The following is an 18,494-nucleotide window of genomic DNA, read 5'->3' on the forward strand; positions in this document are numbered from 1 at the left end:
CCCTGGCCCCTCCAGCCTTGCACAGGAACTGACAACAGCCATGGAGACAGTCAGGAAGGAGTTTGCTACCTCCCTGATCAAATGTCCGTCTCATTGTCACTTCACACACAGTGGCATTTCGTGGCTCCTATGTTCAGGAAGACAATCTGCAGCAAGCACTGAACATACGAGCTGTCTCTTGGCTGCCTCCAGTTGAGCGCGGCCCAAAGAGTAAGTTCTGTTTAAGACTTAAAGACTAATCCAGTAATTCCTGAGGCTACTATCAGCTTGCAAATAGCTGAAGAAATCCCCTCAATTTTCTAGTCACTCCACTAGAGTGAACAGGTTGTGGCCGATTAATGAGCTGTACCATCACTGTAAAAAAAACACATCACAACACAAAACAAGAAGAGCCATGAGGAACTGAGATTAATGAAGAGCCAAAGGAACCATATAGTCAATAGAGCAAACACACTCCTATTAATGTGGGTCTGTTTGATTTTCATCATTCAGGGAAAGATTCCCCACAAACAACACGTAGCCAGCCTGGTTTTAGTATAGGTCTGCTTTTATTTCCATATTCAGCTCTTTAGAGGGAGGCATCCTTTCACAATCTGAAAGGAGGAGGATATAGCCCACTGTAGTGCTGCTTCAGCACACTAAAACACATCATACGAAAAATGGTTCTGTTGACTTTTGCCCAAACAAAACGAACACCTGTCCATGCACTCGGGACATAGAAGGAGTCCTGAAACAGAAACATCGTGCGTGTGTGTGAGACAGAGTTGCACTGATGAATCTCACCTCACTGGCAACAGCCAAAAACTGCCAGTTGGTAAGTACTGCACGGGAGTCAGGAAGTAAATACTGGTAGTAGTGGATTAAAAAGGAAAAAAAAAAATAAATCAAACCCTAAAGAATAAAAATTTAAAAGCAGCGCCTTTCCAGTGTCCCACTGCAGCAGGCAGCAAGACTTAAAGGCACTACAATGTGTCAGAACAGAGAAAACCTGGTGCATCCACCCTTCCAGAGTGCAAGAATATGGATTAAAAATTCCAAAGTTGATGTAGGCCTTCTGAAAATGAACAAACTTCTTTTCGGCACAAGATGTGGTGGTGCTGCAAAGAAAAAAGAGGTGAGTTAGTTACTGTGCTTTTATACAAACAGCTCAACCAGCTGTTCTTAAGCTGATGTTTAAGTCCATAGGCTAAGCAGCTGCTCGCCTTCTTCCTTCTATAAAAGGATCTCCCACGTATGGAGAGATCCAGATACATTCAAAGGGGTATCAAAGCTATTCAATTTTTCTACAGTTCCAAGAGATATGCTGCTCATTTTACTTGAGTTCCTTAATTATCTGCAGGACTAAGGGCTGTGGGGTGGCTTACAGCTGCGAGGGGCACACTTCCAGGCTCCCTCCTTCTTAAGTGAAGTCCCAAAGGTGACAGCAGGAACCCATTCCAGATTTTAAGCCCTGTGTAAGTGTCTTCACTATCAAAACATCTTTTCCTTTGTCAATACAACAATGTCAAGCTCCCCAAATGACATTTCCTACAATAGGGGCTGCAAGCAGCCTCTTTTCAACACGCACATACATACTATGAATTCACAAAAAGGAACAGGGAAAAGCACCGGATTAAATAAAAGAATTCAGCAACAAGCAGTGACAGTCAGTGCACAAGAATCTACTACTGCCTGAATTCTACACATTTCTACAAAATAACAGCAAAGAAGTTTTATCACGGTCAACTTGCTGTATAATTGTTAGTACAGTAATTAAACTCTGTCCAGTTCTGAACTAACATGCAGTTCTTCCAAAAGGAGAAATTTCTCTCTTGTACTAACTACAGTTCTTCCTACTGACAGAACTTAGAGTTTCCAACACACTGTGTTTAGCAGTTGACCCTGACACCGTTGCGTCTTTGGTCATTCTGGCAAAACAGAACATGCGCAATACTCTGCTCAGTACAGCTCACAAATCTCACCATCTCTGATTAATAGTAAAAGCCACTTTTGTCCTCTCTAGCCACAGAGAAAACATAAATCACTTCAGAGAACACCACATTCACTCACGCAACACGCCTAACCTTCTCCAGCAAATTATTGAATCTATAGCAATAGCTGACAGAAAGTTTCTCTATGCTGAGAGGAAGTGTGCTGTCTTACCACACTTTTATGAATTACTCTGGTTCTGCAAGGGTAATAATTTCTTCATTGATAAAAAATTCAACAGTCTCCTCCTCCCAGTCATCGACATTGCTGTCCAGCTCGTCTGTGTCCACCCCTGCAATGGAGGAAACGTTAACACTGAATGCATCAAACAAGGCAGCAATAGAAAGATCTGATGGTCCTGGCACAAACAGTCCTTAAACCAGCAGTGAAATAAGAAGTATTTGGTGCTTTAAATCATAACAATTACATGTTAAATTCACCAAATGACAACCAAGGCACTACTGTACCCACAACAGGACTTTTGGGGGTTTTCTGGTTAAAAGCAACACCCAAATCTCTTCACAGTCTTAACCCAAAGTCAAGCCAACACTTGCCTTGAAGCATAAAGAAGTGAGGTAAAAACACAGATACCAAAATCTCACAGCTAGCAATATCTGAGCTTACTCCTGTTGATAAAAATCCCTGTTGCGATTGAGGAAAAAAAAGCATTAATAACCCTCAGAGAAAAAGGGATTAGATTTGGCAGGAAATGGAGAGAGAGAAGTGGACGAATCCCCAGAACAGGGTAGTTATTTGGCAAGAAGCAGCAGTTATCCAGCAGCAGGTCTTTGCGCGTAGGCTGTGTGGCTCACCTCCGCGGAGCTCTAAACGCTCGTTCCTCTGCTCCATGTACAGCTCTTGTGCCATCTTGCGGTACTTTCTGAACTCTTCCATCATCGTACGTCTCCTTTCCACCAGCTCCTACGGAGCAGGAAGAGGTTGTTAAACCTCCAATCGATCAAATTCACATGCAATGCATTTGTTATAGCGAGTCAAACGTTTTCTCGTGAACATACTTTCTACTGACTTAAGAAAAAAGATATTTCTCTTATGTAATCAAAAAGCTGTTTTGGTGAGGGTTTTTTTAAACGAGCTTTTCTTAATTTAAAGACTGGCTAATGCAGCAACTCACTAAGAACTTCAAAATTTTACCACCTTTGCTTAACGAGCCTCTCCAGATTCACTACTGCTTAATCTGACAGTTTAGTCGCATTTGTCTGAACTACCTTTTGGAACTAACTTTAACCATCTGGATTCAAATGAACACAGAAATTACGCATCACCATTACAATGTAACTAAGAACAGATTAGAAGAGTTTCATCTACATTATTATATTCCAAAAGTGTCTTGCCTTTGAAGCTTTGGACTGGCTCAGACGATCCTTCTGCTCAAATATCTTGGAGTATTTCTTCAGGTCCTTCTTAATTTGCTGTAAAACAGGGAATTTTATTTCAACTAGGATATCAGACTAGTGATCACAACCACCATATTCTCTAAGAATTCCTTCAGTAGGCCCAAGCAGGCTACGCATTTTTAAAAAACATCTCTCTTCTAGGAAATCCACCAAATCATCATCAGCAGAAAGAGTCGGTGGAACACACTACCTTGATCTGATCCTCACTGAGCAAGGTCGCTGGTCGTGGTCTCCAGAGAAGCTGACAGAACCTGTCTTTATTGTTTTTCTGAAGCAGACGGCCTTGGAAGGTCCATAACCAATATGCATTGTCCACCTGGAAGAACAGAGCACGATCTCAGTCGAGATAAACTATAACTTCAGACATGGAGTGGACACTACAGTGTTAAGGGTCTTTTTTTATAATATTAGCACCATTAATCAACAGAACCATGGTGATCTTTGCATTAGCACCTTCCTTGCACCACTCAAATTCCTCAGCAAAATATTTGTTCCATTGAAGCTTCGCAAGAAGTTACGTTCTGGAGGATCAGAACAGTTTGAAAGCCTTTCTATCAGATTCTTAAGTCTCAGCTTCTATACTTGTACAGGAGAGATTACAGTGCAGTGGCTGGAACCAAGCAAAAGTAATGACAAGTGTAATACATTCTGCCCTTCTGCATGAACCACAAGGAGTCAAGTTTCAAACTGCTGAAGACATAATTAAAATTTAGAAAAAGGACACTCAGTTTGAATTAATGAACTTCCGTTCCAGAACTTATTTTGTACAACCAGTGAAGCTAAAGGCCCAAATAAATGCTGATGTTCAGAAATTAAGGCATAAAACTATGGCGCAGGTTTTAAGTTGCATGACCAGTGACAGGTGTCCATTTCTTCTTCCAATACCTCTGGAAGTAAAAAACAACACAAAAAACCCCACAAAACAAAACCAGAAAGGCGCGGTACCTTGTGGCTCCACCAAGACACAGAAGTCACAATGTATCTGCCGGTAGGATCCCATTCCACATCCGAAGCTGTATAGTGTTCAGCAATATTCATCATGGTGCAGTCAGATGTATCAACAAATGCTAAGGCACCATTCATGCTGCAAAGACAAAACCAGACACATTGTTTTACACACTAATACAGTCTGTTTTTTTTTTTTAAAAGCATTTCACAAGCTGCATGTTTACAACTCCTCCCTACAAGGATAAGTTTTCACAGCAACCAAGGGACAGGCTCATACCAGTCTCTGTGGCTAGAAAGCAGCGTGATGAATAAAGACAAAAATCCAGGTAAGAATGTCACTTTTGTTTCTGTGTTCAGTGACCCTTAACCCATTTTATTTCTGTTCTTAAAGTCCCAGTGAAAACACACTACAGGGAAGTTACAGCCAAAGTTTAACAATCATATGCTTAGATTTATTTAAGTAGTGAAGACTAAAGACAAAAAAAATAGATTTCCAAGATGAACAGCAGCACTGAAAGCATGTAAAGGCAAACACCGCTCAACTGCTTAATAAATATAATTTTCACTTGCTCTAATGTGAAACTTTCCTGATAACGCTTTCACAAAACAGCTTGGTCATTAAGAGGTATGGCCCACGATGAGGCACAAGGCTGCAACAACAACAAATGCATTATAACAGCCACATGCACAGTTTAAACTGGATTAGTTGAGAGTCACTATCTAAATTCACCAGCTGAAAAGTATTTCTAAATATCCACTCTTCTGTTGAAAAAAGGATTCTTCATTTCATGTGGGAAAAACAGCAAATAAAAGTTACAAGTGACTGAGCTACAGCATTAAATTGCACCTCTACTTTTCCTTTGCTTTTGCAAAGCTGTATCAGGATTATACAGCAATGCAACATTCATGAAGATACCAAACACTTCTTGATGAGATACTCCAGTCTTTTTCCTCCTTAAAACAGTTGTGTTCAGTAACCTGTGCAATACCCACCTTCTGAGGCCAGCCAGCACTACAAATTGCCCTTGAGGACTCCAGAATATCGTGTTTGCTTGCTGCTTGTCAAATGTTTCTGGAAAGAAACAAGAGTAATTCAGAAAAATATCTCAATTCAATGCCATTAATGAGCTTACAAGCAGTGAATTCCATCCATTCCTCAAAAGACGTTTCTGAACCTTGCACATAAGTGCCAACAACAGCCCTTACCTCCATGCCATTCTTTCCACCCCAAAAAGCCAGTTTTGAGTTTACTGCATCTATTGCCATGCAAAATGCTTAGTATCTGCACTTTTCACTTGTTTTTCAGTCACTTACTTATGAGTTCTATTTTCCCATTGTTTTTAACATGGTAAAAGGAAACCGAGATTCGTGGAGTTTCTCCATGCAACACAGCAAACTTGCTCCCATTTGGCTCCCAAGCAAAGGCTATGATGCTTTCTGTAACAAAAGAGAGGAGTCAAAATTCTGTCAAAAGACAATACAAAGCTCTGATCTCAAGCAGTTACCAAAGAAAAACAAGACACTAAAGAGAAGGAACCCATCAGTTAATGGACTTTGCCATATAGACAATACAGGTTGACAGGGCAAATGCGGGGAGTTATGGGAAGTGTTTTAGTCAAGCAACAGCAAGTCTCCCATCTTCTACAAAATACACTCATATTATCAGCCCTTTCACCTTCATTAATAACAGATTTTCAGTTCTGTTATTTTGCAAGTCAGTTCCAAGCATAAGTAGCAACAAAAGTTTTGATTTCTCATTTTTATGAGACATCCTGTGACAAATACTGCCGCTCCTTTTAAAGGGTTGACTTCTTAATTACGTCACAAGTTGACAGAAATTTCTAAAAATCCCCCAAATGTCTACTACAAAGAAGTTAAAGACCAAAAGTAAGGCAATACTTGGCATTACCTTTCATTTCCACCACATCCACTGGCACCTGTTTCTCTCTCATTCGGAATATTTCAAAGTTGGTCACTACTCCCTGTAAAGGCCAAGATTAGCTCATTATCCAGAAGAGAAGCAGCACAGCAAATCATTACATCACTAGGCATAGAAGGACAACTACATAATTAGCCTGTCAGGATGCAAGATGAGAGACAGAGTCAAGGTTTCTTTCACGAGAGTAGATAAATACAGTATGCCTCATCACTGAGCACATTCTAACTCTCAGTGTTCTGATAAAGAGTAACTGAAGAATTGATGAAAAAAGCATTTTTTTCAGACTGTTATGAAATTTAATTAAGACAGCTAAATGTATGGCACACTGTGCAACACGACAACCACTTAACAGCGAGCAGGGAAAGGTGAGGCGTGTAGCTCTCACCCAAGCCCAAGACGCCACTGAAGTTGAAGCAAACCCTGGATAAAAATATTGCATAGATTTTGCTCTCCACACATCTCAAATTCAAATGGAAAAATGAAAAATAGCTTTGACATGATATAATTTACACTGTCTACACTAAAAGACAGCACTGTAAGAAAATGAGGTGGCAGCATGAGATCAAACCAAATGTTATGAACGTAATCAGAATTCACGTACCTGTGTGCCCTTGGGAGTCCTGTCTACCTTCACACACAGGTAATCCCCGTTCTTCTGCCAGTGCAGTTTACAATCTACCACGTTGAACAAATTCCGCACACGAATTTCTTGTCTAGAAGGCAGCTGCATCAAAGTCACTCTTGCAGGGATGTCTTTGTCCTCAGGCACCCAGAAGGCAATTATATTACCACCTGGAGACCAAGAGAAGTCTCTACAGGAAGAAGGTTAAAAATACACCATTTTAATTTTCAGTCACAGATACTACAAGCAGAAACCATTTTAATCATTGTATCTGAACATTGCAGACAAACATCAACTCTCAATAATACAGACAGATACAAGCAACTGAGGACAATTTAATAACCCTACACATATACCAAACCAGATTTTTAAGCTGCTATTTAAACTTGCTATATGACCGATGTTATCAAAACAGCACATTTCACTAAGAAGTAGGGGTTACACCCAGTGTAACCACCACAGATCTAAGAAACAGGCTGATTAAATCAAGGAGCAAAAAAAATCCTATGCCAGCTGGCAGTTGACAGCACACTGTCTTAGGCCAGTGTACAAATCTTGTTGGGGAGATATTCCCTAATAAACTGCATTCCGGTTTGGTTTCATAGACAAGGAACAGGACTCCCAAATTAGAGCCTGGATTAAGCAGCACCACAAAGAGGATTTCAAAGCACAGGAGCTGTCAGCTGTGGACATCAGTAAACGGAGAATCTTGCATTCCTTTTTGCCAGTTTGTCTAATTTTAAGCCACTTCAGCATATAAGGCCATTTGCTCTGGTCAGTCTAAAGTCTTCTCTCACCATCACAAAGCCCCAGACATAAAAATTCCAACTAAGCAGAGCAGTTATCCTTACAAAGGAACAGACTCACCTTATCCCAGTGATTTTCAAGCTTTTTTTGTCCAACAAACCCATAGACTAAAAGAGAAAGGTATAAATTTTCAAGTTAGTAGCATTCTTAGATTCACACATGCACCTTCTAGTCTTATTGTCACAGCACACAAACTAGGAAATTGTGTAGTTTTCAGGGATCCTGTATGCCTATTTTTATTATGAACATATGTATATCACAATTACAAAACCAAAATTGCTGTACAGAATTAATGAGTACAGCAGCCTGAATTATAATGAAAAGGCAAAACAGACTAGATTAGGCTGCAAATTATGCTGAGTTTTGGGTACTTTGGCACTCAACTGCTCCTGAGAGCTGGGAGGCATCATCTAACCTTGATCCTATTGACTCTTACAAGTAGTATATTGAGCTGTCTGGTCCTTAGAAGTGTGGTGTGAAATTTACAGTCAGATTGAGCTAAGGTTTTTCACTCAGGAAAGAACAAGACAAGTGCAAATGAATTTCTCACCTTTTAAGCCCAGCTCTAGAGGTTATTATTAAAATTTATCCTTTAAAATAGGTACCATGGGAAAGACTCACATTGTAACGCAAGAAGCGTTATGTTAAAAAAAAAAGGGGGGGGGCAAGAACTTACAGGTGTTTCATAGATGCTGAGGGTATCTGAAGTCATTCGAGCAAAGAATTTACCATCATGACTCCATCTAAACAAAGGAAAATAAAAAATAATTAAAAAGAAAATTTGATTGGAACTGCTTCTTTATTAAATGAAGTCTGGGACTACTTCTCTCTGCTCTGATTTTGATTCTCAACCTACTTAAAAATAGGCCAGTGAGCGGAGTTTTCACAGTGGAACCCTCGCTTCTTTTGCCCAGTCAGAATATCCCAGATGATAATGGCCTGAGGGTCATCCTGCGTGTCCATCAAAGGGCTGAAGGTCACTAAATACCTACAAAAGAAATAATCAATTTCACCACTGAAACTTCATCTGTTAGTACAAGCAGGCTTCCATCCCAATAATATTTAAATACAATGCTCTTTCAAATAGCAGTTTCTCCAGTGGGATTTTTTGGAGAGGAGGGAAAAGTAAGAACAGTAAACTGGGGAAGAAAGCTTCCAAGACACAGTATCCTGCTGGCTTCAAAGACTCTAGATTTATCTGCAATTCTTCTTCCCATATTGATGTCACAAGAGAGGGAACTCAGCAAACACGCTGTTATTTACTGTATCATTTTACCACACAAACATCATTGGCTTTAAACTAAATGTAAATCCATTGACTTTGGCTAACCTGAACTATAAGTATACTAGACTTCTCCCTTTAAAGATAAATATTCTCTCTTGAATACAATAAAACATAGAGCCTAATCGCTTCCAAACATGTTACTTGAAAACTAGCAAAACAAGCTGCATCTCAGTCCTGAAGTTGTTGTAGCCTTCTTTAAGAACTCTCTAACACGAAAGAAATCTTCAGTAATTAATTTCAGCACTACTGATTTGGAGGATGCTACTCAACTGAAACTTCTCAGAGACTGAGAAATCTAACACTGTAGATATCCCATCCAATTAAAGAGGAAAAATACGGTCTTCTCCCTTGGGATAATAACATCTTTGAGGAAACTTTGCAGCTCAATTTTGTAGATCAATTACTCCAGATCATGTTAAGTATCTTTCCTGAAGTCAAAAGAAAGTCAGGCAGAATTTCACTCATTCTAAGAAGGATTTATGCATGAAAAGGAGTACTTCTAAAGGCAAAGGAGAAGAGAAGACCCCAACCAAATGAGATTTGAAAGCACAGCAGCCAGAACGTGCGTCCTTCATGCTTTCAATCCTTAGCCCAAACCAGTGTCATACTCCGTACCTTTCGCAGGGCGAGAAGTCAATAAGCTGCACTCCCTGGTGACTAAACCTTTGAATCTGCTTGAACTTCTCTCCACCCCAAAGCGCAATGCCTCTCTGGTGGAACGTAGCCAAGTAGGTACCTTTTGGGGACCAACGCACATAGGTTTCTGTCCACCGCTGGATTTAAAATAAAGAAGTATAGGCAAAGGTTTAATTTCATGCTGGATTCCTAAAGGGGAAAGAATTAATGTGTACTTTGTAGCATCACATTTTGCAAATCCATTTACTAAGCAAAGATCTTAGAAGCAGCGATACCTTGGACTAGTTGTGGAGCATGCACAGTACTTATTCTTCAGGCTGAAAACTGTTAATTGAGACCTCTTCAATTTACTGATGATCACCAAAAACATCTTCCAGGTACAGTGACAACTTTCGTACAGTAACAATTAAACCTACTGAACAGGCTTGGGTTTCCTTGTTGTCTTTCAGCCCTGGTTAGAACATACTCGCCTCAGAAGTAAGGGCATTTCAAACTCCTTAACAACAATACAGCCCTTGACCTTCAGCTAAGTTAGAAAGATTTCAATATAGACCATTATGATGAGCAAAATCACTCATCAACACAGAGCTGACTTCCTTCTACTGTAACTCACAATGGTTATTGAAAAAAAAGGCTTCTGGGTACCAACAGCTCTCAGCAGGTCAACTGCCTGCAGCAGGCAGACACACTAATTCTCCCTTTACATACTATTACCAAACCAGCTATTCCGCTTTAGCACCTCTGTGGTCAGCAAAAAAAACCAAGAAGTCATCAGAAGCAGCATACTTAAGCACATACTCAGCTCTAATGAATAGTACTCCTCAAACTCTGACTTTGCATTTTCAGGCCTTTCTGAATCACCTATAATATAGAGATGAAGGAAACTAATAGGCATCATGGAGCAGTTAAAAAAAAACCACAGACAAGTTAACTCCACATTTGTTTCATCTAAGCAGCTAAGTCTAATTCTAAAGGATGTAGTTTCATCACTACTCTTCAAAAGGAAGAAAATAAGTATTTCAGCAATGGGGGGAAAAAAGTGTCTTTTTTTAAAAAAATGAAAAACCTGAAATGTCACAAAACGAACGAGACTGACAGTGTATCTGCAATGTACAGCACTTCCAGGACACTCACTGCTCTGTCCTCAATTTGAACAGGTTCCTTGATATCATTCCAAAAAATGGAGGTCCGGTCTCCTGACTCAAAGATCACACTGTACTGATCCCTACAATCAGGATCTTCCAACCAGTACCGGAGATTCCCCTAAGAAAAACAGAAGCAAAAAGACTATTAGTGCGTCAAAGGCTAAGATGACAAGTTCCCCAAATTACTATCTACCTGGCAGGTGGAAGCCAGTCTTACACAGTATGTGCAACTTTGGAGTCCTACAACTGCAAACAAGTTTTTAAAGTGAAATTAAATAATTCAAACTACTGGTTACTGGAGGCTAAGAGAACAGATTATAAAAAGGTGGACCGTCAAGGCGGTTTGACAATGTCTAACACTTCTTGCCTGAATTACTTAAGGATTTTTTTTGTGGTTTTGTTGTTTTATTTTTTACAAAGCTAGCGGTAACAAACACAAAAGAGTGCCTCAAACATTTAAATACATAAGATGATGCTTTCAAAATTCTATTTTTAAATTACCTGTGCAAAATCATCGTTTGCTCAAGTTTTACTCTATGTGGAACTACTAAGCAGAACCACTAAGTTCTTCCTGTCACTTCATGACCGTGAGAATGAAGGAGCACAAGATCACAACCGCTACTTATAACCACACTCCTAACGCATCGTTTGTATTTTCATAGGAACACTCCAGCAATGAAGTAATCACTTTATGTTAGGCTGAATATTCTTTCCACATTTCCATAAAATCCTTACCAAATCCTTAAAAGGCTGTTTCTCAGGGATTTCCCATTCATCACTGATTGTCATGTACCTGAAAGGGCAATTTGATTGGTTACACTCTGTGCAGGCACTCTTGATTAGAATCCCAAAATCTACAGATACACACGATAGCTGCACTCACTTATCAAAGTCTGTGAAAAGGTTGACTCTGAAAGTGTGCTGCTTATCCAGTTTGTATCCATCGGCATTCTTCACAGCATCCACTGCATGAGACGGAGACATGTACTCCAGAAAGATGTACCTACAATGAAGGACAATGAAAGTAGGAAGTCATCACTGACTATACAACAGGCTCATGAAAAAAAAAAAAAAAGAAATAAAATAAATAAAAAGAAACAATGAGGATGGAACTAAGAACTCAGTACGGAGCATCTACACAATAACTTCTTGTCTTGCCCCTAACCAATTAGGGTCAAAAGCAATTAATCCTCATTTTGGCCACAGGCAAACATATACACTTTTTACCTGTATGGGCTTGACCCGAATTAAACTGATACCCTTTTTGTAAATGGGCTAGAATGAATTAATTCAAGTTCAGCGCAACACAGAACGAGAGCTGGTAACAGACAAGTTAAGTTTGCAGCTCTTCCCAGCTCAATGACAGTTCATGTTTAGAAACCGTAAACCCTGCTCTCATAGGCATCTCAAACCATCACTCGTTTTTCAATTACACTTAATATAATTCAGCTTCCATCTTATCACTAATACAATCTAGCTTGTAGCCTAGCACTTAAAGTATTCTGAAGACTGTCGGAGACTGCCTTAAAGAGAGGCATGAACACAGAGAGAATACATTTCTCATGCCAACCTTACAGAACCAACAATCCCCCACCCCAGAAAACCCACTATTTATACTTTCTAAACTACTGATTCCTCTTAAACTCGTGAACATATGCTACTCCAACCATAGCAACAAGACTCAGTAAAACCTCATGTTTATCAGATTGATTTTTGCATTGTTTCTCTCCCTGAAACTTTCTTTCCCTTGCCCTCTCCCTTTGGGCTTGATCATTTCTCATTCCAGATGCTGCAATAAATCAGGAAAAGGGATCAGAAGGTGGGAAGGGTAGAAAGGGTCCTGGGAAGGGCTCGATGAACTGAGGGAAGTTGGAGTCACTAATGTAAGCACAAGCACTTGCAGCTAGAGACAGAATACTGACAGTCCATTTGCAATCAACTGTACACCCACTGTTACTAAGATTTTAACTAAAATGGACCTTCAACCTATTTATTAGCCATGGCAAAAAATCAACAAAAAACCCCTCATTTAGTACTGCACAAAAGTTTGTCTTCCAAACCCAGCTAAACTGTTTCCATAATTAATCCCCCCACACACTGTAGCCTAATGAGCTATTAAGCTCCTCAGCTCCCTCAGGTACTTCTGTTTGTCACTGAGACTAAATGTTGGGATCATACAGAATAAGGTAAAAGAAAGACCATGGCTATGAGGTCACCATAAAAATTGGCCATAAAGTATTGGCACTAATAATCTAGGATAAATCAGAGCAGTGTTTCAATCCTATTTCATGACTTACCCTTTTGTCTTCCCATCTGCTTCTGGATAAAACTCATTGATAATTTTACCAAACTTGGAAAATATTTTGTGGATGACATTCTTCAGTTTCTCAAGTCGGTCTGGTCCAACCTGGGGAACATTATCCACGACGATCACAGAGTCAATCCCATCTGCTTCCTGTGGCTGATCTTTCAGTACATCACCAAGTAATTCTGCAAAGACATAGCACACAAGAAACTAAGGCACCACAAGACATCATTAAGGAGGAAGGCAGAAAGATGAAAAGAATACTAAGAGAACAGGAAGACTTCAAATTTCAGGAAATTTCAAGAATCTCATAAGAAACTTGGTATTGAAGGAACATTCTTGAAGGAATATCAGAGAACCAACTGAAGTGAATACACAACACTCCAACAGTACTTCCTTGCTAAGAGGTGTGATTACGCAGTTCCTCCACAAACTCGAAGGAGATAACTCTTGAACTTTCTTAAAGCAATAACTTACAATGAGGACATCAACACTTGCACTACAGCTTGTTTCAGGAGTCAAAACTGGCTCACAAAGTCCTCAAAACTGACAACAGAGCAGATTTACTACCTGAGTTCCGACTAGAAGCCTTGCTCAAAGTAACTTTATCAAAGTAACTGCGTGACTTTGATAAAAAGAAATGTAACATGTACCTCTCTCCCGAATTACATGAGTTTTAGCATAATTCAAAACTATCTGCCATACTGGAAGCTCTGCATGTCTTAGCATCACTATAATTATGTTTGAGAACTCGCACTCCATCTAAACCTTTAATTAAACATGAAAATGAAGGTCTAAGACAACACACTTAAAGCCATATTTAAGCACGCAGCAAGAAAAGACAAGCACACACCTTTTCACGCTCTGGATATTCCTCAACCATACTAATTCACCTTTCCTACACCATCTTACAAATTTTGAGAGTATGTGCTGGCGGGATGGTTTGTTCAGTCCTTGCACTGTCAGCTTCAAGCTTCTTTCTACTGGGAAGCGATTGCTTACAATATCATTGAAGTTTCCTTTACACACAAGAGATGTGAAGCCTTCCATTGATCCAAGGCAAGATGCTATAGGGAATCATTCCATAGACAAATTCCACTACACACACTATAAGTACTTTAAGTTACAAACAAAGGTATTCTGAACCAAGTTCCACTCTTTCGCTTTTTGCTACAAAGTTGAAAGCTGACTCAAGCTGTTACAGATCCAGAAGAGAAGAACAGGAGGACTGCAGCCAAGTTAACTTCCAAGTATATACTGGATCTTAAGATATTCTTTCAGGAGTAAGCCATTCTCCAGGCAGCTGACAATACACTGAAATTGTGGATAGGTAATCACTGACCTAGGATTTAGGACACACACAGTCAAGTGTCTGCTGTGCCCACAAAAGTGGTAAGGATTGAAAGGAGGAATTTAAAAATCTGATATTACAGTAAAATAACACGTAAATTTCTTATTTACTCTATAATCTGGTATTTTAGATTTTCCCTGCATATCAAATGAAAGCATGTCCCACAAGGACATTTCCACAGAAGTCTACATGGACAAAACAAACAAACAAACAACACAAAAGGGTTTTTTTTTTCCTGTATTCGTCATTTTTTCAGAACCACTTCTCACAAAAGACTTTGCAGGCCTACAGACAAACCAAGGAATGCATATGTAGATTCATGTGCAAGAACACAATACCCTGTATTGAAAGCTGTAACAGATTAAAGACAAATACCTACATTGTACCCTTCCCTCTACCTTAAATTCAAAATTGTGAACAAAGGAATCTTCAAAGCGTACGAGGCGGGTTTAGCCAGCTCTTACTCTACCCACAAGAAAAGCGGGGTGTGGTGGGTACACAGCTATCTTCAGCTGGCAGCATTTTAAGGACCACTATGATTATCTGAACTAAAGCTTTGCTGCACATCCCTTTGCTTGCTCGAACCTGGATCAGCTGTTCTGCTGCATCAACACCGCTCTGGAAACAAAACATGAAGCAACACAACTGAGATGCTCCAATCCTAAAGCTGGTCTGTCTCAAAGGTGTTCCTGAAGATGAAATGTTAAAATAAGCATCGAAATATGGGCTGCCCTCCTTAGGGTGCCATCAGGATAAGGGGAAAGGAATAAAGAAGCTCGAGAAATAACACATAGATGGAAAAACAGACCAGCAAAAGTGACTAAACTTAACAGCTGTAATTCAGCCAGTAACATAATATTATTCATACAGCTGAGAAGTTAATCAAATTAATCCATACCGACAAAATAGGCAAGGATAGGAAATATGTCCAGTTTCTGAAGAAAGACTGAAGTGAATAATCCCACATGTAGACAAAGTGTATCAAGCACTTAACTAGACAAAAAGAATCCAACTATATGCTTGTAGACAATTGTGTCAAAGTCTCTTTAAGAAACAAACATACAAGTTCAAAGACTATTAAGTTGAGAATAACAAACACTTTCTTAATCTAAGATATTTTTCTGCTATTTTGTTAAATTAAACATCACTAAAAGGCACATACACCACCTGTACACCACCACCAACTGAAATAACTGATTGACTTACAATCAGATGCTTTAAGAAACATCTTTCCAGTATTGATACATGTAATATATGACCCTACAACGTGTAGGACACATGTACATACGACCCTACAATAGCACATATACTATAACAAGTATTGGCAAAAGAAGTTCTCCTGCTATTCAAGAACAGAGATGATTTATCTAGAAAGACTTAACTGAAAAATACTAAAACAGGGTTCTAATTCCTATATACCAAAATTAGGTATTCCCTTGATTGGCTATGAAGTTATACACCGGCTTGGCCATTTTAAGACAGCCAATATCCAAACTTTTAAAACAGGCTCAGTTTTTTTCAAGTACCAAAAATAACTTTTCCATATTTTCTTGTCACAAAGCACCATTGTCACATCTTCACGAGCACTAACTCTTCTCAAAGCCATACTACCCATCTATGGATTTCACTCTGGGTGCACGCAAAAAATAGAACCGTGACATCTAGTTGGTAAACATCTGCTCAACAAGTTAAAATTTTTGATTTTACAGTTGAGTTTAACTAATGCAGGCAAACGTAAAGCACACAAGCTGATGAGTCTTTGTGAGAGCAGCCGACAGATCAATACTTGAGATTTAATAGTAGATTTAAGAACAGCAATTAAGTGGTACTGTACAGTTCACAGATACAGCAAAAGAGCAAAATTTAAGAGAATTAAGAATACCATGAAAGCGTGCCCTCGGTATTACAAGCAGTCTACTACCACGCTGGAGAAGCCACCACGGCACCCAGGGTTAGAGCCACCTGCCAGCACAGGGACTCGGGCAGCATTTCCCAGCAGAGATCCCGGCTCCCCACGCACCCACCCGGGACGGCACGACCAGGCACCCCAGGACACGGCTCCGGGAGAACCGCACAGCTCCAGCCGGCCGGGCCCGGCGCAGCCGCGGGCTCCCCAGCGCTCCTGGGCGGCGGGCAGGGCCGGGCCCCGGGGCTCTCCCGCCCGCCCGCGGCCCCTCCCTTCCCCCGGCCCGGCCCCGGCGCCGCCACCCGCTCCCCGCCGCGGGCCCCCCGCACCTTCGTCGCTGATGTCGTCCACGAAGTCCTCGGGGTCGCTGAAGGAAATTTCGTCCTCGGGCTCCGCCGGGGCGGCGGGAGCGGCCTCCCCGTTCTCCTGCGCCGCCCTGGGCTCGGCCTCCGCCGGCTGCTCGGGCTTGGCCTCCGCCGCTAGCTCGGCCTCCGTCTCGGCCTCAGCCGGCAAATCGGCCTCGGCCTCCGCCTTCTCGGGGCTTTGGCGGCCGGACAGCGGCTGAGGCGAGGGCGGCTGAGGCGGCGGCTGCTCCGGCACGGCGGCGGCCACAGGCTCCTCGGCGGCGGGCGGCGGCGGCTCGCGGGGCCCCGGCGGTGCCTCAGACTCGCCTTCTTCTTCCTGCTCCTCTCCCTCCTCCTCCTCCTCCTGCGGCGGCGGCTCCGCCGGCGGCCCGTCCGTGTGCTCGGGCTCCTCGGCGGGCCCCTGCGCGTCGGGCGGCGCGGCCGCCGGGCTCTCCTCGGTGTCCTGCATGGGGGTCGCTGCGGGCCCGCGCCGGCCGCGCGCTCCCAGCTCGAGCGCGACGGGAAAGGAGCGGGGGAGGGGCGAGGAGGCTCCTACCGCCGGGCCATGTGCGCCAGACCCAGCGGGCCTCGCGCGGCGGCGCCTACCAACCGGCGCGGAGCGGGGGGGGGGGAATACTCTGCCCCGCCGCAGCTCGCGCCTACCGCCGCTCTCTTCGCTTTCCGCTCAGAGGCAGCTGCAGTCCCCTTTGTCGCCCGCTGCTCGCTCAGCCAGCAGCTGCTTCCTCTGCTTCCTACCCCACAGTAGCCGTGAGCTCCCCCCATTTCATGCCTCGCTGTGGTTGAACCCAAGATGGCGTCTTTTTCCAGTCAGCTGAGGTGGGGTTGAGCCGAACCATTCTCCGAAAAGCGGCAGGCGCTGTGACGTTTAACTGCGTTGACGGAGAGCGAAACCTTCCTGCGGTTTCGGCAGCTCAGTGTTATTTCCCCGTCCAGCGCCAGGCGGAAGGTGACAGGACAACACACTGACGCGAAAACCGCCCCCCCTGCAAACCTTCTGCCATGGGCTTGCCCGAAGGCTTGCGATGCCCGCGCGGGCGCTACTAAACTGATAGAGAAGGGGAGGCGCGCCGTGCTGCGCCGGCACGGACGCGTTTGTGTTCGGGCACGGCGAGCATACGAGGGAACAGCCGCACCCCCCACGGTGGCGGGACAGCATGGTACGGCCCGACGGGAGCCGCCACATCAGCCCCGCGGGGGGCGCGGGCCGGTGACATGGCGGCTCGGTGGCGGTGGGCGGGGGCAGCCGGGCCTGCGGGGCTTCAGGCGGCGGGAGCGGCGCGGTAGCTCACAGCGAGCCACGCCCGAGCCACCTGGGGGTCAGATACGCCACGCGTCGGTAACGACTTCTACAGGACCTTCGTGGATTTTAAATAACGTTTCCTGTGAGGTAAAAAGTGGCGCCCGCCCGTCTCCTTCCCCTCTACTCTGTCCTAGTGAGGCCGCATCTGGAATATTGTGTCCAGTTCTGAGCCCCTCAGTTCCAGCAGGACAGGGAACTGTCCTGGAGAGAGTCCAGCGCAGCCACCAAGATGCTGCAGGGAGTGGAGCATCTCCCGTGTGAGGAAAGGCTGAGGGAGCTGGGGCTCTGGAGCTGGACAAGAGGAGACTGAGGGGGGACTCATTCATGGGGATCAGTATGGAAAGGGGGAGTGTCAGGAGGATGGAGCCAGGCTCTTCTGGTGACAACCAGTGACAGGACAAGGGTCAATGGGTTCAAACTGGAACACAGGAGGTTCCACTTAAATTTGAGAAGAAACTTGTTCCTGGTGAGGGTGGCAGAGCCTGGCCCAGGCTGCCCAGGG

General features: G+C 42.9%; 2 protein-coding genes across 3 annotated transcripts in view; one reads left to right on the top strand and one right to left on the bottom strand.

Moving 5' to 3' along the window:
• Nucleotides 1–529: 529 nt before the first annotated feature.
• EIF3B (eukaryotic translation initiation factor 3 subunit B) lies at nt 530–17,250 on the bottom strand. The gene is made up of 19 exons (XM_065031471.1): nt 16,657–17,250; nt 13,063–13,255; nt 11,649–11,768; nt 11,501–11,558; nt 10,755–10,883; nt 9,600–9,757; nt 8,556–8,687; nt 8,376–8,442; nt 7,760–7,806; nt 6,872–7,082; nt 6,241–6,313; nt 5,646–5,768; nt 5,325–5,403; nt 4,329–4,467; nt 3,574–3,699; nt 3,321–3,398; nt 2,781–2,889; nt 2,143–2,260; nt 530–1,097 (listed from the first exon to the last, which is right to left on the bottom strand). Exons 1-18 carry the CDS (start codon nt 17,138–17,140, stop codon nt 2,157–2,159), a joined length of 2,430 nt encoding a protein of 809 aa, XP_064887543.1. The 5' UTR covers nt 17,141–17,250; the 3' UTR covers nt 530–1,097; nt 2,143–2,156.
• A 141-nt stretch (nt 17,251–17,391) lies between these two features.
• The window catches only part of SNX8 (sorting nexin 8), a 28,052-nt gene continuing 26,949 nt past the window's right edge, over nt 17,392–18,494 (top strand). The window contains exon 1 of one of the 2 annotated variants that reach the window (XM_065031489.1): nt 17,392–17,849. The gene's annotated coding sequence lies outside the window, so the exon portion shown is untranslated. The other variant, XM_005504515.3, reaches the window with a different exon arrangement.

This window comes from Columba livia, chromosome 15 (assembly GCF_036013475.1).
Source record: "Columba livia isolate bColLiv1 breed racing homer chromosome 15, bColLiv1.pat.W.v2, whole genome shotgun sequence".
In the NCBI taxonomy this organism is placed as follows: Eukaryota; Metazoa; Chordata; class Aves; order Columbiformes; family Columbidae; genus Columba; species Columba livia.